The sequence below is a fragment of the Callithrix jacchus genome, chromosome 22 (assembly GCF_049354715.1).
Source record: "Callithrix jacchus isolate 240 chromosome 22, calJac240_pri, whole genome shotgun sequence".
In the NCBI taxonomy this organism is placed as follows: domain Eukaryota; kingdom Metazoa; phylum Chordata; class Mammalia; order Primates; family Cebidae; genus Callithrix; species Callithrix jacchus.
This window is the reverse complement of record NC_133523.1, coordinates 20,130,756-20,153,101: the sequence shown is the minus strand read 5'-3', so window position 1 is coordinate 20,153,101 and position 22,346 is coordinate 20,130,756. Positions and strand designations below refer to the sequence as shown.

Genomic DNA, 22,346 nt, shown 5'->3' with positions numbered 1-22,346 from the left:
AAAAATTTAAAAATTTTTAAAAATAAAATAAAAGCTATTTTCTTGGGTAATTTCAGTCACTTCTATAAGTCAGAACCTGTTTTCTGTGTTCTTTAACTATACCTTGAGTCAGATTAAAAATTCTGTCCATGACCACTTGGTAAATACATGCATGTCTTGTGTTTGTGTGTTTTTCAGGCGCCATTGACATTTAGGGATGTGACTGTAGAATTCTCTCTGGAGGAGTGGCAATGCCTGGACACTGCACAGCAGAATTTATACAGGGATGTGATGTTAGAGAACTACAGAAACCTGGCCTTCCTGGGTGAGGATAACTTTAATGCTCAATTCCTAATATACCCTAAAGGCTTTATTTCTGTTTTTGTTTGTTTGTAGAGTGTTTTCTGGTAATTTGGTGATTTTGATAACTATGCTTTGCATACATGAGTTTCAAATTTCTGTTTCAAGAAAATCATAAGGATTTGTCAGTGTAGGAAAAAAAATTTCCTCAAGATATTTCATCTTGAACTGATCAGTATCCCTCACTCTAGATTAGTGGTAATTCCAGAAATTTAGTGGCATAAAATATTGTTGCCCACACCGTAAAAACTAATTGCTACCACCAATTTTTTTATTCAGTAGTACTGGGTAGTGAAATTAAGAACCTACAAATATACAGTATTTTCTAAATATTTAGAAATTTCTGTTAAAAATTAGTATTTGGGGTAAATGTATTAGAATATTACATCCTTTTTACTGAGCACATTACTAAGTTGGTAATTGGAGAATATGAGCAAGATGCATGTTACTTATTTTTAATAAAACAGGTATTGCTGTCTCTAAGCCGGACATGATTACCTGTCTGGAGCAAGGAAAAGAGCCCTGGAATATGAAGAGACCTGAGATGGTGGCCAAACCCCCAGGTAGGTGAGAGTGAAACCGAATAAAACAGATGAGAGATCCAAAGGTCAAGGAGAAAGCAAATCCTTAAAATGTCATTTGGGAAGCTGTGTTCCAAAGGATATAGTTTCTGGAAGCCTGAGTTGTTATTTTCTTTGCTTTCACATAGGGACGTTTTCTGTCTTATGCTTTTAAATTATCTAAAGATTCTACTTCCCTTTCAGTCATGTTCCTTCAAGTTTATAGTGAGAGCCAAAGTCCTCTTCATGGCATAGAAGAGACTGGACAATCTGACTGCTTTTTCATTGTTTTTAGGGACACACAAATATCTGCATAATTTTCAAAAACTTTATGTTAAACAATTTTTTACGTCCTCCTTTTGCATCATGTCTGAAATGAATGGAGAAGTGGTTCCTGGTCCATTGAATTTTTGTTAATTTTTCTGCATATTCCATTATTTTTTTTTAGTATATTATTGAAAGAGAATTTGGAATTTTTTTTTTTTTTTTTTTTTTGAGACGGAGTTTCATTTTTGTTACCCAGACTGGAGTGCAGTGGCGCGATCTCAGCTCACCACAACCTCCGCCTCCTGGGTTTAAGCAATTCTCCTGCTTTAGCCTCCCAAGTAGCTGGGACTACAGGTACATGCCACCATGCCCAGCTAATTTTTGTATTTGGAGTAGAGACGGGTTTTCGCCATGTTGACCAGGATGGTCTCGATCTCTTGACCTCGTGATCCACCCACCTGAGCCTCCCAAAGTGCTGGGATTATTGGCATGAACCACCGCGCCCAGCCTATTTGTACATTTCTTACACAAAATTAGCCAGGTGTGGTGGCACATGTTTATAATCTCAGCTACTCAGGAGGCTGAGGCGGGAGAATCGATTGAACCCAGGAGGCAAAGGTTATGGTGAGCTGAGATTGCACCATTGCACTCCAGCTGGAAAACAAGAGCAAAACTCCATTTAAAAAAAAATAGATTTGAAACCTTTAAAAAAATTAGGTTTTCTTTTGTTGTTGTTTTTGAGCCAGAGTCTCACTGTGTTGCCCAGACTGCGGTGCAATGGCATCAGCTCACTGCAACCTCTGCTTCCTGGGTTCAAACAATTCTTGTACTTTAATCTGCTGAGTAGCTGGGATTATAGGCACGTGCCACCAAGCCTGGCTAATTTTTTTTTTTTTTTTTTTGAGACGGAGTTTTCGCTTTTGTTACCCAGGCTGGAGTGTAATGGCGCAATCTCGGCTCACCACAACCTCCACCTCCTGGGTTCAGGTGATTCTCCTGCCTCAGCCTCCTGAGCAGCTGGGATTACAGGCACGCGCCACCATGCCCTGCTAATTTTTTGTATTTTTAGTAGAGACGGGTTTCCCCATGTCGACCAGGATGGTCTCGATCTCTTGACCTCATGATCCACCCGCCTCGGCCTCCCAAAGTGCTGGGATTACAGGCTTCAGCCACCGCGCCCGGCCACCTGGCTAATTTTTGTATTTTTAGTAGAGATGGGGTTTCACCATGTTGGCCAGGCTGGTCTCAAACTCCTGACCTCAGGTGATCCACCTCCTTGGCATCCCAAAGTGCTGGGATTCCAGGCATGAGCCACCACGGCTGGCCAAAATTTTAGGTTGGTTGTTTGTTTTTTTGAGATGGAGTCCTGCTCTGTCACCCAGGCTAGAGTGCAGTGATGTGGTCTTGGCTCACTGCAGTGTCTTCCTGCCGGGTCAAAGTGATTCTCTTGCCTCAGCCTCCAAAGTAGCTGGGATTACAGACATATGCCACCACACCTAGCTAATTTTGTATTTTCAGTAGAGACGAGATTTCACTGTGTTAGCCAGGATGGTCTTGAACTCCTGACCTCAAGTGATCTGCCTGTCTCAGTCTCCCAAAATGCTAGGATTACAGGTGTAAGCTACCACACCTGGCTCAAAATTTTAGTTTAAAAATATTTGTTTAGATTTGTTTTCCAGCCTACCAAGTGGTCTATCCAAAAGAATGTTGTATGAGCTATTGCAAAGGGTGTGTTTCCTGATGTTGTGAAGTGTTCTCTGTATCTCTGTTAGAAATACTTTTTTTTACACTGCCTTCAAGTCCACTGTTTCCTTACTAATATTCTCTTGTTTTATTATCAGAGAAAGTGAAGTATCGAAATGTCCTATTATAATTATGTTTTCTATGTGTTTCTTGAATTATGTCAATATTTATGTTCCATATTTGTAAACCTAATGTGAGATACACACACATACACACACACACACACACACACAAGTTTTTCATAGGTTCTCAGTGAATAAATCTATTATTGCTTAATGTACTTCTTTGTCTTTTTGGAGTTTTGACTTCATACACATTTTATATGATATGAGGGTTTGATTAAAGATATAGCTTGTGGCTGGGCATGGTGGCTCACGCCTGTAATCCCAACATTTTGGGACGCCAAGGCAAGTGGATCACATGAGGTCAGGAATTTGAGACCAACCTGGCCAACATGGCGAAACGCCATCTCTATTAAAAAATACAAAAATTAGATGGGCGCGGTGGCAGGCGCCTGTAATCCCAGGTACTTGGGAGACTGAGGTAGAAGAATCACTTGAACCCAGGAGGACGAGGTTGCAGTGAGCCGAGATTGCAGTGAGCCGAGATTGGGCCATTGCACTCCAGCTTGGGAGACAGAATAAGACTCTGTCTCAAAAAAACAAAAAAATGTAGCTCGTGTATTACTACTTTGACTTTTCTGCTCTCATTTGCTTAATATTTGGATAAAATGTCTACTTCAATTTTGCCACTTTCAGGCTTTTTTTTATTATTAGTTCTAAACTTACTCTTGTAGAAAGGCAAGTCAAGTCTTGAGATTTTATTTTTTTTATTTTATTTATTTATTGAGACAGAATTTCGCTCTTGTTTCCCGGGCTGGAGTGCAATGACGTGATCTCAGCTCACCACAACTTCCACCTCCTGGGTTCAAGCAATTCTCCTGCCTCAGCCTCCTGAGTAGCTGGGATTACAGGCATACACCACCACCTCCAGCTAATTTTGTATTTTTAGTGGATATGGGGTTTCTCCATGTTGGTCAGGCTGGTCTCGAACTCCAGCCTCAGGTGATCCACCCACCTTAGCCTCCCCAAAGTGCTGGGATTATAGGTATGAACCATCGAGCCCAGCCGAGTTTAATTTTTTTAAATAAATCCCTTTGTTGAAAGTACGTGTCTTGATTAAAAAGTTAATTATATATTTAAGTAATTTTCTGAAAGACAAAGACTTCCTGTTACTTTTGTATTTTACTTGATTCTTGTATCTTTATCCCTCATGTTCTCTCTTTCTGTCTGTGTCTGTTTCATTTTAGTATTGATACGCTTTTACTTCTTTCTTATTTTCTTTTGGGTCTCTATAGATATTTCCTTTGTGGTACCTTGGGGATTACATAAAATCTCTGAGGCTGGGCTTGGTGGCCCATGCCTGTAATCTCAGAGCTTTGGGAGGCTGAGGTGGGTAGATCACGAGGTCAGGAGATCAGACCATCCTGGGCATAGTGAAACCCCATCTCTAATGAAATACAAAAAATTAGCCAGGCATGGTGGCATACATCTGTAGTTCCAGCTATTCAGGAGACTGAGGCAAGGGACTCCCTTGAACCTGGGAGACAGAGGTTGCAGTGAGCCAAGATCTCGCCACTGCATTCCAGCCTGTTGACAGAGCCAGACTCCATCTCAAAAAAAAAAAAAAACTCTAAAAGATAAAACAGTATATAAATAATCTAATCTGGTGAAAAATGAACTTCAGTTACAGACAAAAATTTTTCCTCATGACATCTGCCCTCAACTTTGTTATTGATGTTGCTGATTATATCTTTTTAAGGTGTATGTTTATTAACAAATATTTGCAATAATTTCTCTGCTCTTATTTTTCAAATTTTAGAGAATAATTATAAGTGTTTTCTGATCCATTATGGTAATGATAAGGAATTCTTTTTTTTTTTTTTGGCTCTGTGACTCAGAGACGAGCAGGAATTCTATTTTTGTGTGTGTATATTTCCCAGGAACTTATATGTTTTTTATGATTATGTGTTGTTTTCTTGCATCATGTTATTTTTAGTGGAAAAAAGCTTTTTCCAGCATCTTTGATAATAGGCCATATGCGATGCCAATATACTGTCTCAGGATTTGGTTATTTTCTGTCCTTTTTTTTTTTTTTTTGTCTTTGGTAGGACATTTTCACTGATGATTATTACTCTTACTTGACAGCTATTTTTCTTCAGGACTTTGACAGTATAACACAGTTTAATTCTGGCCTGCATTTTTTTTTTTTTTTTTTTTTGAGACGGAGTTTAGCTCTTGTTACCCAGGCTGGAGTGCAATGGCGCGATCTCGGCTCACCGCAACCTCCGCCTCCTGGGTTCAGGCAATTCTCCTGCCTCAGCCTCCTGAGTAGCTGGGACTACAGGCACGCGCCACCATGCCCAGCTAATATTTTGTATTTTTAGTAGAGATGGGGTTTCACCATGTTGACCAGGATGGTCTCAATCTCTTGACCTCGTGATCCACCCGCCTTGGCCTCCCAAAGTGCTGGGATTACAGGCTTGAGCCACCGCACCCAGCCTAATTTTTTTTTTTTTTAAACTCACTGTTTAGTGTGTAAGTCTATGCTTATAAATGACACATCACCTTTATCTTGCAACTCTTGAGATTCTCTCTTGTCTGTGACATTTTAAGTTGTTCTTATATATGTGTTTTTTAGAAATATCTTGTGTGTGTGTTTTAGTTTGTTGAGCTTCTTTATTTTTTATTTTATTTATTTATTTATTTTTGGAGACAGTTCCACTCTGTCCCTAGGCTGGAGTGCAGTGCTGCGATCTCAATTTACTGCAACCTCTGCCTCCCGGATTCAAGCCATTCTCCGACCTCAGCCTCCCGGGTAGCTGGGACTACAGGCACTTGCCACCACACGCAGCTAATTTGTGTGTTTTGAGTAGAGATGGGGTTTCACAGTGCTGTCCAGGATGGTCTCGATTTCTTGACCTTGTGATCCACCTTCCTTGGCCTCCCAAAGTGCTGGGATTACAGGTGTGAGCCATGCTCAGCCAAACTTTATATTTTTATGCCATTTTTTTCTTTTGGAATTGGTTAGTTATCTCTTTTTGTATTTTTTACCTCCACAATTACTGTTTTTAAAATACTTTTAATATTTTTGCTAATTTACATTTTTTCTAATTTTCAGTAATTGTGCTTCTTTTACTCATTATTCAACTTATTTTAAATTTCCAAAATTAATCTATATATTTTTATTTTATGATGATTGCTTTCTGAAAATTTTACAATTTTTTTGATGGGGCCATGTTGCCCAAATATTTTCCATACATTGTAATCTTTGAGACTTAGACATTAAAAAAAGAAAAAAGCTACCTGTCACCTGAGTCTAGTAAGTGGAATAATTTGTTGTTTTAATTTCTTTTAGTGATTTGTTCTCATTTTGCTGAAGACCTTTGGCCAGAGAAAGACATAAAAGATTTTTTCCAAAAAGTCATACTGAGGAGATATGATAAATGTGGACATGAGAATTTACAGTTAAGAAAAGGCTGTAAAAGTACGGATGAACATAAGGTGTGCAAAGGAGATTATAACAGACTTAACCAATGTCTGATAACTATTGAGAGCAAATTATATCAATATGATAAATATGTGAAAGTCTTTTATAAGTTTTCAAATTCAGATAGTCATAAGATAAGACATACTAAAAAGAAGACATTCAAATGTAAAGAATGTGGCAAATCATTTTGCATGCTTTCACAACTAACTCTACATAAGAGAATTCACATTAGAGAGAATTCCCACACGTGTGAAGAATGTGGAAAAGCCTTTAACAGGTCTTCATACCTTACTCGACATAAGAGAATTCATAGTGGAGAGAAACCCTGCAAATGTGAAGAGTGTGGCAAGGCCTTTAACCGGTCCTCATACCTAACTCGACATAAGAGAATTCACAGTGGAGAGAAACCCTGCAAATGTGAGGAATGTGGCAAAACCTTTAACCAGTCTTCATACCTTAGTCGACATAAGATAATTCATAGTGGAGAGAAACCTTACAAATGTGAACAGTGTGGCAAAACCTTTAACCGATCTTCACACCTTACTCGACATAAGATAATTCACACTGGAGAGAAACCCTACAAGTGTGAACAGTGTGGCAAAGCCTTCAACCGATCCTCATACCTGACCCAACATAAAAGAATTCATACTGGAGAGAGACCCTACAAATGTAAAGAATGTGACAAAGCCTTTAATGACTTCTCAGCCCTTACTCGACATAAGACAATTCATACTGGAGAGAAACCCTACAAATGTGAACAGTGTGGCAAAGCCTTTAATTACTTCTCAACCCTTGCTCGACATAAGATAATTCATACCGGAGAGAAACCCTACAAATGTGAACAATGTGGCAAAGCCTTTAACTGGTCTTCACACCTTACTCGACATAAGATAATTCATACGGGAGAGAAACCCTACAAATGTGAACAGTGTGGGAAAGCCTTTAACTGGTCTTCACACCTTACTCAACATAAGAGAATTCACACTGGAGAGAAACCCTACAAATGTAAAGAATGTGGCAAAGCCTTTAAGCAGTCCTCAACTTTTACTCAACATAAGATTATTCATACTGGAGAGAAACCCTACAAGGGTAAAGAATGTGGCAAAGCCTTTAACGACTTCTCAACACTTACTCAACATAAAATAATTCATACTGGAAAGAAACCATACAAGTATAAAAATGTGGCAAAGCATAAGATAATTTATACTGGAAAGAAACCCTACAAATGTGAAGAATGTGGCAAACCTTTTAATTGTTTCTCAAACTTTACTGTACATAAGAGAATTCATGCTAGAGAGAACCCCAACAAATGAGAAGAATGTGGCAATGCTAGTAACAATTCCTCAAACCTTATTAAACATAACCCATGTTGGAGAAAAACCCTACAAATGTAAAGAATGTGTCAAAGCTTTTTTTTTTTTGAGACTGAGTTTCGCTCTTGTTACCCAGGCTGGAGTGCAATGGCGTGATCTCGGCTCACCGCAACCTCTGCCTCCTGGGTTCAGGAAATTCTCCTGCCTCAGCCTCCTGAGTATCTGGGATTACCACCATGCCCAGCTAATTTTTGTATTTTTAGTAGAGACAGGGTTTCACCATGTTGACCAGGATGGTCTCAATCTCTTGACCTCGTGATCCACCCGCCTCGGCCTCCCAAAGTGCTGGGATTACAGGCTTGAGCCCCCGCGCCCGGCATGTCAAAGCTTTTAACAGTTCCTCAGTCTTTACTAAACATAAGGGAATTCATAATAGAGAAACCCTACAAATCTGAAGAATGTGGGCTGGCTTTTAATAAGTCATCAATATTTACTAAACACAAAGTAATTCGTACTGGATAGAAACCCTTCAAATGGGATGACTGTCGCATAGCCTTTACCCAGTTCTCAACTCTCACTAACATGAGAATTCATGTAGAAGATAAAGCCTACAAATACGAAGAAAGTGAGAAAGTCTTTAAAAGTCCTCAACCCTTATTACATATAATTTATACTCAACAGAAATCCTAAAGTGTGAAGAATGTCACAAAGCCCTTAACATCTTCTCAATTCTTAACAGATATAAGATGATTTATACTGGAGTGAAATGCTACAATCCTGAATGATGTCACAGTGCTTTTAACAACACCTCAAAGTTTTCTAAACATAAAAAATACGTATACTAGTGCAAAACTCTAGAGACATAATGTGAAAAATCTTTTACATGGTTTTCACAGTTGATTGCAGGAAAAATAATTTATACTGGAAATAACGCCAAGAGTGAAGAATATGGCAAAACTCCTAACCAGTGTTCACAACTTATTGCACAGGCAAGCATTTATACTTGAGAAATGGTGTACAAATATAAAGAATGCGCCAAAGTCATTAATATCTGCTCATCATATTATGCAACATCAGAGTTTATATTTAATAAAAGTATTATAAATACAATTACTGTCAAATGATCTTTTAGAAACATAAGGCTTTAAAGTGAAGAGTTTGTTCTCAAGATAAACATTACAAATACAATGAAGGTTGGAGTACTTTTACTTATATCACAGATTTTATTGTACACATTTTGTACTGGAGAATAACTCAAGCAGTTGCTCAAACTTTGTTTAACATTAGGGAATTTATATTGGAGAAAATTCAGCCAATGTAATGAATTTGGAAAGACACCTGTAGCTTAGAAAATGTCAGAGAGCTCATACTAAAATGTACTTTTGCAGGTGCAATAAGTATGAAAAAATATTTAATTCAAATTGATATTTATGTAAATATCAGAATTAACAATAGAAATATCTAAGGCACTGACACTTCAGACATTACACTAAATCAGAGTGCTGGGTATAGGAAATTCAAAACTACAATGGTAAGTAAATTAATTTTATATAACTTTAAAGTGAGTAGAAATTTCTTTAAAAAGTTATAATTACATTCAGGTATACTTTTTTGATAAGATTTAAAAGTTTTTTTTTTGTTTGTTTTTTGAGACAGAGTTTCGCTCTTGTTACCCAGGCTGGAGTGCAATGGCGAATCTTGGCTCACCGCAACCTCCACCTCCTGGGTTCAGGCAATTCTCCTGCCTCAGCCTTCTGAGTAGCTGGGATTACAGGCACACGCCACCATGCCCAACTAATTTTTTGTATTTTTAGTAGAGACAGGGTTTCACCATGTTGACCAGGATGGTCTCGATCTCTTGACCTCGTGATCCACCTGCCTCGGCCTCCCAAAGTGCTGGGATTACAGGTGTGAGCCACCGCACCCGGCCCTTAAAAGTTTTTAAAAGTAAATAATGGTGTGATTCAACTCAAAATGTAAGATGCACTCACGCCTATAATCCCAGCACTTTGGGAGGCCGAGGTGGGTGGATCACGAGGTCAAGAGATCGAGACCATCCTGGTCAACGAGGTAAAACCCCGTCTCTACTTAAAAAAATACAAAAATTAGCTGGGCATGGTGGTGCATGCCTGTAGTCCCAGCTACTCAGGAGGCTGAGGCAGGAGAATTGCTTGAACCCAGAAGGTGGAGGTTGCGGTGAGCCGAGATCGTGCCATTGCACTCCAGTCTGGGTAACAACAGCAAAACTTCGTCTCAAAAAAAAAAGGCATGATAAGCATCTAAGTGGGGAGGCTCTTCATGGTTAACTTTCTCAGTAATGTATGAGGTAGCTGTTCAGAGTAATATTCTTTCCTGTTACCATTAGAGAAAAACATTTTTAACTTTAGTAAAATATTAATTAAAATAGCATATAATTTTACTAATTGTACTTTTATTTAATAAAATGAACATTTAAAAATTTTTAGATTATGTGTGGACTTAATTTCTAATTAAATATTTTCTTTTACCATGTTAAGACTATTATACATTCTGGCTGGGCGTGGTGGCTCACGCCTTTAATCTCAGCATTTTGGGAGCCTGAGGTGGGCAAATCACTTGAGGGCAGGAATTTGAGACCAGCCTGGCCAACATGGTGAAACCCAGTCTCTACAAAAATACAACAAATCAGCCACAGGTGGTGGACACCTGTAATCCAGCTACTAGGAAGATAGAGGCAGGAGAATCCCTTGAACCTGGGAGGCAGAGGTTGCAGTGAACCGAGATCATGCCATTGCACTTCAGCCTGAGCAACAAGAGCAAGACTCCATCTCAAGGAAAAACGAAGAATGTTGTGCATTCAACGAAGCATTATTATTCCACTAACTTTAACATACCCCACCTTACTCAAGGGGGTAGGTAAAATGTGGTAACAATATACCATTTGGCAACATAGTGGAATAACAGCTCTAAGTAATCTCTCCTGCCAGTAGTTTCAAACTGCAAATAGGTGAAAATAGTTTTTCCATAGATTACATTTTTGTTTTTTTCTTATTTATTTTTAATTTTTGTGGTTACACAGTATGTGTATATATTTATGCCATATATGGCATATTTTGGTACAGGCATATAATATGTAAGAATTACATCTGAGGGGCCAAAGTGGCTCCCACCGGAGGTCGTGGCGCTCGTGAAGGCGAGGTCATGAGTTCAAGGCTAACCTGAGCAACCTCATAAGCTCAAACTGATTGGCAAAAAAAAAAAGAATTACATCTGGATAAATGAGGTACCCACCTCTAGAATTTATCCTTTTTTTGTTTTGTTTTGTTTTGTTTTCCTCTCTGATGTCTGGGAAGAATTTATCCTTTTTATTACAATTTGATTAGAATGACTAAAATACTGTTAGTTATTTTTAAATACTTTTAGTTATTTTAAAATATTAAAAATACTTTGTTTTACAATTTACAATTGTTCTTTACTACAGGGTTATTTTTGAGTAATAAAATTCATAGAGATGTATGCTGAGAAATGCTGAGTGTATGATTACTGAGAAATGCTGAGTGATAAAATATATTGTTTGCTAATAAGAACAATGGCAAGGAAAACTTAATACTAATCACCTGTTCAGAGAGAATAAATGCACAAGTCAGAATCTGCTCAAGACCCTCAGCCAGGAATGCTGTTAGCCCCCTGAAGCTCAGCTCCGACGGCTGTAGGCCCCTGGATAGTCCCACTTTGCTGTTCTATCTGGGTGTCTGCTTAATGCCTTAAGCGCTGCCAGGGTAGGGGTCTGTATTGTGGAGCTGGTCTCGGTAAGTGGTGCCCAGGTGTGGGACTCAAACCTGGGACAAGGGTCGCTTGAATGACAGAGAAGGGAGAAGCTAAGCTGAAGGTATCTCAGGAACTCTTGAAAAAAATCTCCCAGGGTAAGTTGGGGGAGCCCAGAAGTAGCCCGATAACACTTGAAAAAGTCTCCCAGCATAAATTGGGGAGCTTGGAATTAGTCTGAGAACTCTTCAAAAATCTCTTAGGGTGAGCTGGAAGTATAAAATTGATTTGCAGTAGCTTTGAAGGGCTCTTGAAAAAAATAAAAGAAAAAAAAGAGTAGACTGGGATACTTTAACCCAAACTTATCTCCCTCTCAATTTTTATAATTTAAGACCTGGTGGACTGAGGAGGCTAATATTCAAGCTAATATAGTTCAACCTCTGATTAATATTGCCATAGAATAGTTCACAGGAACTGGTGTGTGGGCTCCTTTACATGCACAGTCCACTATGGCTGATCCAGTCATAGAGCAGATTAGAAAAGTGTGTTTGGCCGGGCACGGTGGCTCACGCCTGTAATCCCAGCACTTTGGGAGGCTGAGGCGGGTGGATCATGAGGTCAAGAGATCGAGACCATCCTGGTCAACATGGTGAAACCCCGTCTCTACTAAAAATACAAAAAATTGGCTGGGCATGGTGGCTCGTGCCTGTAATCCCAGCTACTCCGGAGGCTGAGGCAGGAGAATTGCCTGAACCCAGGAGGCGAAGGTTGCTGTGAGCCCAGATTGCACCATTGCACTCCAGCCTGGGTAATAAGAGTGAAACTCCGTCTCAAAAAAAAAAAAAAAAAATGTATTTTAGAAATTAGATTCTAAATAGAGTTAATGGTAAATGAGCAATTTTAAATTTAATTTTCTATGATATGTTTATAGCATAACTTTTGTTTCTATGCAGTATCTTTTTTTTTTTTTCCCTTGTCTTTTTTGAGACAGAGTTTTGCTCTCACCTAGGCTGGAGTAAAATGGCCCAATCTTGGCTCACTGTGACCTCTGCCCCCTGGGTTCAAGCGATTCTCCTGCCTCAGCCTCCCTACTAGCTGGGATTACAGGCTCCTAAATGGCCCAATCTTGGCTCACTGTGACCTCTGCCCCCTGGGTTCAAGCGATTCTCCTGCCTCAGCCTCCCTACCAGCTGGGATTACAGGCTCCTATCACTGTACCCAGTTAAGTTTTGTATTTTTAGTAGAGATTGGATTTCACCATGTTGGCCAGGTTGGTCTTGAACTCCTGACCTCATGATCCACCCGCCTCGGCCTCCCAAAGTGCTGGCATAACATGAGTGAGTCACTGCTCCTGGCCTCAATTAATTTTTGTTTTGCCTGGATTAGCAGTTTTATAAGTCAGTTTCTTTATTAGAATTCTCACAGTTCTTACCCAGCCCAAACAATGTGATCCTAAAATAATCAGAAGCATGTACTCAACTTGTCTTTTTTTATCTATTCATGAGCCTCCTTAATGCACAATACTCTGCCAGGCATGGTGGCTCTCACCTGTAATCTCAGCACTTTGGGAGCCTGAGGGGTGTGGATCATGAGGTCAGGAGTTCGAGACCAGTCTGACCAACATCATGAAACCCCGTCTCTACTAAAAATACAAAACTTACCCAAGTGTGGTGGTGGGTGCCGGTAATACCAGTTAGTTGAGAGGCCAAGGCAGGAGACTTTTTTTTTTTGAGAAAGCTTGGCCTACCAACATGTTGGGATTACAGGCATGAGCCACCATGCCTGGCCTCAAACATCATTTTTAATTTGGCAATGCTTTCCATGTAATTGAACATATCAAATATGTCTGTCATTCTTTTTTTTTTGAGACGGGGTTTTGCTCTTGTTACCCAGGCTGGAGTGCAATGGCGCGATCTTGGCTCACCGCAACCTCCGCCTCCTGGGTTCAGGCAATTCTCCTGCCTCAGCTTGCCGAGTAGCTGGGATTACAGGCGTGAGCCACCGTGCCTGGCCCATGTCTATCATTCTTTTAAATGCTGTATTGGCCCTCTGTAGCATTCAAAAGTTAGGGGTTAAAAAAAGACAATTTTAAAGCTAAAATTTGATTTTGGAAAACCTGTCAAATATGTCAAAGGATTAAAACACTTTTTTGATATGTGTAGGCTATTTATGACTTTCAACCCTAAAACTACTGTTCCTGGTCCAGGCGTGGTGGCTCACCCCTTTAATCCTAGCAGTTTGGGAGGCCGAGGCAAGTGGATCAACTGAGATCAAAAGTTAAAGACCAGCCTGGCCAATATGGTAAAACCCTTATCTCTGCTAAAGATATATATGTATATTGGCTGGCCACAATGGCTCACACCTACAATTCCAGTACTTTGGGAGGCCAAGGCGGGTGGATCATGAAGTCAGGAGATTGAGACCATCCTAGCCTATGTGGTGAAACCCCATCTCTACTAAAAATACAAAAATTAGCCTAGCATGGTGGAACGCGCCTATAATCCCAGCTACTTGGGAGGCTGAGGCAGGAGAATAGCTTAAACCCGGGGATCAGAGGTGGCAGTGAGCTGAGATTGCAGCACTTCACTCCAGCCTAGGCAAAAGAGTGAGACTCTGTCTCAACAAGCAGACAATGAAAAACAAGAAAACGTTACTGTGCCTGAAACAACCTCCTATTTGAATGAAGTGACTACATAGACAGATCTGCTAAGATGTTTCATTCTACTGAAGTTTAGCAAAGTAGCTGAGTACATCTTGAAGTTGTCCTTTGATTTTTACAGTGGCAGAGCTACTATTCAAGATCTGAAAGTCAGAAGCAGCCATGGGGCACATCTCAGCAGCACACACAGAAATCATGCACAGAATGCATTCCTCACCCTGAACCAATTGTTTTTAGTTCTGTCCCAGTCTGCATGTAAAAATCCCTTGGTGAGGGGGTTAAAAATTCCCTAAACACAAGTTGACACACTCAAATTAAATTAGAATTGCTTATGTAGAACCCAGGCAATAGTGCGGTTTAAATCTCTGTAGGTGATGACAGAGGGCAGCCAAGCTCAAATGCCACAGCTACAAACCAGCATTTTTAGGTGACCTAGTTGGAAAAAATATACATATATATTTTTTGAGACAGAGTTTCGCTCTTGTTACTCAGGCTGGAGTGCAATGGTGTGATCTCGACTCACAGCAACCTCCGCCTCCTGGGTTCAGGCAATTCTCCTGCCTCAGCCTCCCGAGTAGCTGGGATTACAGGCATGCGCCACCATGCCCAGCTACTTTTTGTATTTTTAGTAGAGACGGGGTTTCACCGTGTTGACCAGGATGGTTTCGATCTCTTGACCTTGTGATCCACCCGCCTCGGGCTCCCAAACTGTTGGGCTTATAGGCATGAGCCACCGCACCCAGCCTGTTGCAAAATATTTCTTTAATGAATGTAAAAATGTTTGCCACGAAGAACGATCCAAGATGGCCAATCGCTAACATCCCGGGATTGCAGCTCTCAGGGAAGGTGCAGAGAACTAGAGGATGCCACACTTTCAGACAAATTCTGGTCGCTCACGGAGCAGAAGATCCCCCAGTGGAGGAAACACACGGGTGGCCAGCGCGACTCTTGCCGGTGCAGCGGTTCCGCCGGCACCTCGGCTCGGCAGCTCTCGGAGCAGAGTAAACAGGTTTGGAGGACCCACAAGGGCCCCCAGCAGGACACCAGAGCCCCGCGCAGCGGCTGTGACAGCACCTCGGCGCGGCAGCGCTCGGTGCAGAGTAAGCGGGATCAGTTCCCCTTCTGACCGAGGTTTGGAGCCCCCGGAAGGCAGAGTCACCTACTACGGACACAAGAAGGAAGCCAGACAGGAGAATCCTGGGCAGAAAAGCACCATCAGTTTTAACACTGCTGCTCTGGCCCTGGGAACTAACAACCTGGACATCCACTCAAGAGACCTAATCTGAAAGTTGGTAATTTCAAAGACGACAGGAGGATAAATTTACAATGACGGGAAGAAACCAGGGTAAAAAAGCTGAGAATACTCAAAGTCAGAACGCCTCTTCCTCTAAAGATGATCACAGTTCCACATCGACAATGGAACAAGGCTTGATGGAGAACGAGCGCATCCTGATGACAGAATCACTCTTCAAGGAATGGATAATAACAAACTTCGGTGAGTTAAAAGACCATGTTGTAGCCCAACGTAAAGAAACTAGGAACTTTGAAAAAAGGTTTGATGAAATCCTATTGAGAATAGACAACTTAGAGAGGAGTATGAGTGAATTAATGGAACTGAAGAATACGATACAGGAACTCCGAGAAGTATGCACAGGTTTAAACACTCGAATTGTTCAAGCAGAAGAAGGGATATCAGAGGTCAAAGTCCAACTTAATGAAATAAAACGTGAAGAAAAGATTAGAGAAAAAAGGATAAAAAGGAATGAGCAAAGTCTCCAAGAAATGTGGGACTATGTGAAAAGACCAAATTTACGTTTGATAGGTGTACCTGAATGCGACGGAGAGAATGAATCCAAGATGGAAAATACCCTTCAGGATATCATTCAGGAAAATTTTCCTAAACTAGCAAAGCAGGTCAACATTCAACCCCAGGTGATACAGAGAACACCACAAAGATATTCCTCAAGAAGAGCAACCCCAAGGCACATAATCGTTAGATTCACCAGGGTTGAAACGAAGGAGAAAATACTGAGGGCAGCCAGAGAGAAAGGTCAGGTTACCCACAAAGGCAAGCCTATCAGACTTACAGCAGATCTCTCAGCAGAAACTCTACAAGCCAGAAGAGAGTGGGGGCCAATATTCAACATCCTCAAAGAACAGAACCTTCAGCCCAGAATTTCATATCCAGCCAAACTAAACTTCACAACTGAAGGAAAAATAAAATCTTTTATGAACAAGCAAGAACTCAGAGATTTTATTACCACCAGGCCTGCTTTACAAGAGCTTCTGAAAGAAGCATTACACACAGAAGGAAACAACCAGTATTAGCTTTTCTAAAAATACACCAAAAAGTAAAGAGCACCAACATAAAGAAGAATTTACATCAACGAATGGATAAAACAGCTGGTCAACATCAAATGGCAGTAATCCTAAATTTAAATTGACTAAATCCCCCAATCAAAAGACACAGCCAAAACCCAATGGCATGTTACGTCCAGACCTGTTTCACATGCAAGGATACACAAAGACTCAAAACAAAGGGATGGAGAAAGATTTACCAACCAAATGGAGAGCAAAAATAAATAATAAATAAAAAGCAGGAGTTGCAATTCTCGTATCAGATAAAATAGATTTTAAAGCAACAAAGATATCGTGGTAAAAGGATCAATGCAACAACAAGAGCTAACGATCCTAACACCCAGATACATAGAGACTTAGACACAATGAGACAGAAAATTAATAAGGATATCAAGGACTCGAACTCAGATCTGGAACAAGTAAACAATAAATATTTATAGAGCTCCCCACTTCAAATACACAAAATATACATTCTTGTCAATACCACACCACACCTACCCATAAGCTTAAATGAAACATTGATTGGCCATCATTAATACCCAATTTTTTTCAAAATAAAGGAATATTTCCATTTACTCTCCCTTTTTCTCTTCCTCCTTCTTCCTCTCCTTTACTTATATATTTTTTTCTTTCCTTCTCTCAAAAAAACAGAAGTAAACTTGTAAACCTCTAGATCCAGGTCGGCAATGTCTCTCTCATTGCTTGATTTCCTTCCTTCCCTTTCCTCCCTCCCTCCCTCACCGCTTTCTCCCTTCCTTCCTTCCTTCCTTCCTTCCTTCCTTCCTTCCTTCCTTCCTTCCTTCATCCCTTCCTTCCTCCCTTCCTGCCTTCCTCCCGCCCCCCCCCAAAAAAAAAAAAGTTTGCCACTAAGTCATGGCCTTTCAGTCTTCCCAGTGTTACCACATTATTATTCTTTACTGAACCAACCTTGCTGTTGGTTTTGTTCCTGAATCAACCCAGTTCCACATACACTTAGTGCACACTGTTCAAGGCACTGTGCTAGGTGCCCCGTTACTGGTGATCATTACTGTGATGGAAAAATTTTCTGAAAAAGAAAAAAGGTGTATCACTGAAAATTGAAAAACATGACCTGTATTAAAATGAGGTAAAAATAAAAAGATTTGGGTTTGGCTGGGCACGGTGGCTCACACCTGTAATCCCAGCACTTTGGGAGGCCAAGGCAGATCAGGGGGTCAGGAGTTCAAGACCAGCCTGACCAACATTTGTTGGTCATCTAAAAATACAAAAATTAGCTGGGTGAGGTGGTGTGCCCTGTAATCCCAGGTACTCCAGAGGCTTAGGCAGGAGAATCGCTTGAACCCAGGAGGTGGGGGTTGCAGTGAGCCAAGATCAGGCCACTGCACTTTAGCTTGAGCAACAGAGTGAGACTTTTGGTCAAAACAAACAAAAAACAGCCAGCCATGGTGGCTTTTTTTTTTTTTGGGAGACAGAGTCTCACTCTGTTGTTGCTCAAGCTGGAGTCCAGTGGTGCAGTCTCAGCTCATTGCAACCTCCATCTGCCAGTTTCAAGCAATACTGCCTCAGCCTCCTGAGTACCTGGAGGACAGGCACACACCATCACGCCTGGCTAATTTTTCTATTTTTAGTAGAGACAGGGTTGCACCACATTGGCCAGCCTGTTCTCAAACTCCTGTCCTCATGGTCCACCCACCTCAGCATCCCAAAGTGCTGGGACTACAGGCATTAGCCACCGCACCCGGTCAGTATTTTTTTTTATGTACAGACAGGGTCCTACCAGATAGCCCAGGCTATTTGAGAGTCTAAGGTGGGAGTCATAAGTCTTATGAAGAAATTAAGAGAAAATGGTATTTATAAATATTTGGAGGCAGTTATTTTGAGGCTATGTAAGCACACTGTTTCCTCTTTAGATTTCACCCACAATTTCTGCATTCCTAAATACATCTTGTCTACAGTAATTATTACTGCGGTGTCTAGTGGTGATTTTCTCTATTGCATGTCTGTCTACATTGATTAGTACTTGGAATTCTATAAAGATTTTTTCTCTTTCCTCTTCTGTTTTCTTATTGAATTTTTTATATATCTGCATGAATTTGTGGATATTTCCTATATTGTCTGAGTTATAATGCAAGGCTATGATTATTTATTTTGCTTCTCACATTGTTCCAGCTTGGACTGCTGGAAAGTCTTCCAGGTTGGCTTCATGTGACATGTCTTCTTCTGTTGTTCATAAAGTACTTTTTAACTGTCTGTTTTCACAAGATACTCTGCCTTAACTTGGATTTTCCACTCCAGTACTAGAATTATCTATTTTTGTTATTTTTTTATTATTATTATTTTTTGAGACAGAGTTTCACTGTTGTTACCCAGACTGGAGTGCAATGGCACGATCTCGGCTCATCGCAACCTCTGCCTCCTGGGTTTAGGCAATTCTCCTGCCTCAGCCTCCCGAGTAGCTGGGACTACAGGTGCACACCACCATGCCCAGCTACTTTTTGTATTTTTAGTAGAGATGGGGTTTCACCTTGTTGACCAGGATGGCCTCGATCTCTTGACCTCGTGATCCACCCACCTCGGCCTCCCAAAGTGCTGGAATTATAGGCATGAGCCACCGCACCCAGCCTATTTTTGTTATTTTTTTTCTTATAAGAGATGGAATTTCACCATCTTGGTCAGGTTGGTCTTGAACTCCTGACCTTGTGATCCACCCACTTTGGCCTCCCAAAGTGTTGGGATTACAGGTATGAGCTACTGCACCTGGCCTAGAATTATCTATTTTTACTATAGTGTTTTTCCTCTCATTGAGGAATAGTATTTAGCAACCATAATATGAGAGCTAGGTGGGCTCATTAATACTGGGGTGTTGCGGCTGCTGTGGCAGCAAGGCCCGCCTGTTCTGAAGATCTCTGCACTGGCCTTTACGAGCCTCCTGCCTGGGCCAGGCCCTGTGGCTCTGCCATGGCAGCAGCATGGGTGGCACCTGGGGCACAGGCTGGGTCGAGACAGGCCTGCTCCTCAGCACGGATGCATGCTACTGCATTTACAGGCTGACACGCAGTCAGCGGCAGGGCAGCCGTGGGCTCAGTCTGCGCTCCTCACAGTCCACAGAAGACTTAACTGATGGTTCATATGATGATGTTCTGAATGCCGAATAACTTCAGAAACTCCTTTACCTGCTTGAGTCAACTGAGGATCCTATAATTATTGAAAAAGCTTTGATTACTTTGGGTAACAATGCAGCCTTTTCAGTGAACCAAGCTATTATTCATGAATTGGAGGGTATTCCAATTGCTGGAAACAAAATCAACCATTCCAACCAGAGTATTAAAGAGAAGGCTTTAAATGCACTTAACAACGGGAGTGTGAATGTTGAAAATCAAATCAAGATAAGGATATACATCAGCCAAGTCTGTGAGGATGTCTTCTCTGGTCCTCTGAACTCTGCTGTGCAGCTGGCCAGACTGAGATTGTTGACAAACATGACTGTTACCAATGACCACCAGCACATGCTTCACAGTTATATTACAGACCGGTCCCAGGTGTTACTTACTGGAAGTGGAAACACGAAAGTCCAAGTTTTGAAACTGCTTTTGAATTTGTCTGAAAATCCAGCCATGACAGACGGACTTCTCTGTGCCCAAGTGGATACGTCATTCTTTTTCCTTTATGGCAGCCATGTAGCAAAGGAGATTCTTCTTCAAGTACTTACACTATTTCAGAATATGAATAACTGCCTCAAAATAGAAGGCCATTTAGCTGTGCAGCCACTTTCACTGAAGGTTCATTGTTTTTCCTGTTATATGGAGAAGAATGTGCCCAGAAAGTAAGAGCTTTATTTCATCATGATGATGCAGAGGTGAAGGAAAAGGTTGTAACAATAATGCCCAAAATCTAATCAGTCATATTTTTCCAAAGAGTAATGCAGTCTGGATATAAACGTATTTTCTATCTTCCTTATAAGGAGATTCTTCCAGCTGCTGAATTTAAACAGTAACTATCACATTTCATCATTAACACAGCTACAACTTGCCACAGTGTTCAGATTTATCTTGGACTATTTTGATACCAAGTGAGTATAAGAGCTTGCACTGAAACCATTTCTTTTTATTTTGTTATTTGCAAATATTTGTTATTTTCCCTACATGAAGTGGCAGTACCTTTTTCACAAAGCTACCCTACTTTCTGAAGTGATTTGCAATTACTCATCTGAGACAGCATTAGAATGTGACTAAATCACTGTTTCAGAACTGTAGTAGGAATGGTCATGTTCTTTCAACAGCAATGAGATCCTAAGTTCTTTTTTTTTTTTTTTTTTGGTAGTTTGCTAAATGCCCTGTTTATTCTGCAAACAAGGCTTAGAAATATATAGACACATGGCTGGGCACGGTGGCTCAAGCCTGTAATCTGAGCACTTTGGGAGGCCAAGGCGTGTGGATCACGAGGTCAAGAGATCGAGATCATCTTGGTCAACATGGTGAAACCCTATCTCTACTAAAAATACAAAAAATTAGCTGGGCATGGTGGCGTGTGCCTGTAATCCCAGATATTCAGGAGGCTGAAGCAGGAGAATTGCCTGAACCCAGGAGGCGGAGGCTGCGGTGAGCCGAGATCATGCCATTGCACTCCAGCCTGGGTAACAAGAGTGAAACTCTGTCTCAAAAAAAAAAAAAAAAAAGAGAAAAGAAAAGAAATATATAGACACAATTTGTAGGTTGGACGATCTCTGTGTAGCTATGACTTCAAAACTGTACTTCACAAAAGCAGTAATTAGGGCAGCTTAGGAACACATTAACCTACCATTGTTTTATTCAGAGCGAACACAGTGAGAATAGATTCCTAAGGCCTGTTTCTCTAGGTGACTGTCACATTTTGCTGCTCTAGTCTTTAAGAACAAGTGGAGCCTTCATTTGAGCCGCCACCTCCTTGCCATTCAGAGCTTCAACAATTGCAAGCGTGAACTCAAAGCTGGTCCCAGGCCCACAGCTTGTAAGAATCAGGCCATCCTTTTCCACCCCGATTCTCAGAGTAGGTGTAATGACCTCCGTTCATCATTTTATCTTTAGCAAGAGGATGTGTTGTAACTTTACTTCCAAAACCTATTTCATGAGCCAACAAAGCAGTAGGACCTGCACAGATGGCGGCTATCAGACCCTTCCGGTTTTCCTGTTCCTTCAGTATCTCCTTCACAGCAGCAGACTCACATAAATTCTGTGCACCCAGATTACCTCCTGGTAGAACCACCACATCATATGGTCCCTCTTTTTTTGCATCTTCAAGACTGGCATCAGGACAAATCATGACATCACAGCTACACTGTACTGGGTCTTTTCCAGCCAGACCTGCAAGGGTGACCTTTATCCCAGCTCGCCGCATGACATCTACAGGGATGACGGTCTCCGTTTCCTCCTCTCCTTTAGCCAGGAGGACCAGAGCTCTTTTGGAAGCCATTTTTATATGTTTTAAAAGCCTATACCAGGCTGAAAGTGGACCGATCCTAAGTTCTTGATGCCACTCACCTGCCAACCTGACCACACTGCTTTCAAGTCTCTTCTCTTGAATAGAATCTATTTTGATTACTTCTAGTCAATGAAAAATGTAAACTTTTAGGAGAGAATGTTTCCTAGGACTCACCCACTCCCATTCAGTGCTCCAATATGTAAAGAAAGTTACATATAAAATACTGGGATCAATCACAATGTTCATCTTTAGGCAGTTGGTTAAATCAATTATCCAGTCTTTGAAAAGAGTTATGGAGGTCTGAATGTGCTGAATTGGAAAGATATCTATGTAATGTGGTGGGTTTTCTTTATAAAGACACAAGTTACAGAAGAACAC

The 22,346-nt window shown here is 40.9% G+C and overlaps 1 protein-coding gene and 2 pseudogenes across 2 annotated transcripts in view; 2 read left to right on the top strand and 1 right to left on the bottom strand.

The window, feature by feature from the left end:
• LOC100414744 (uncharacterized) overlaps positions 1-10,229 on the top strand; it is a 19,741-nt gene extending 9,512 nt beyond the window's left edge. The window contains exons 2-4 of the mRNA XM_035285562.3: positions 178-304; positions 807-902; positions 6,327-10,229. Coding sequence (XP_035141453.1) covers positions 178-304; positions 807-902; positions 6,327-7,771 — 1,668 coding nt within the window. The 3' untranslated portion in view covers positions 7,772-10,229. The remainder of the gene's footprint in view (positions 1-177; positions 305-806; positions 903-6,326) is intronic.
• Positions 8,260-22,346, top strand: LOC144580944 (armadillo repeat-containing protein 10 pseudogene; annotated as a pseudogene). The gene has a single exon (XR_013531314.1). The product of XR_013531314.1 is annotated as an armadillo repeat-containing protein 10 pseudogene (transcript).
• LOC103789861 (Parkinson disease protein 7 homolog pseudogene) lies at positions 21,265-21,964 on the bottom strand (annotated as a pseudogene).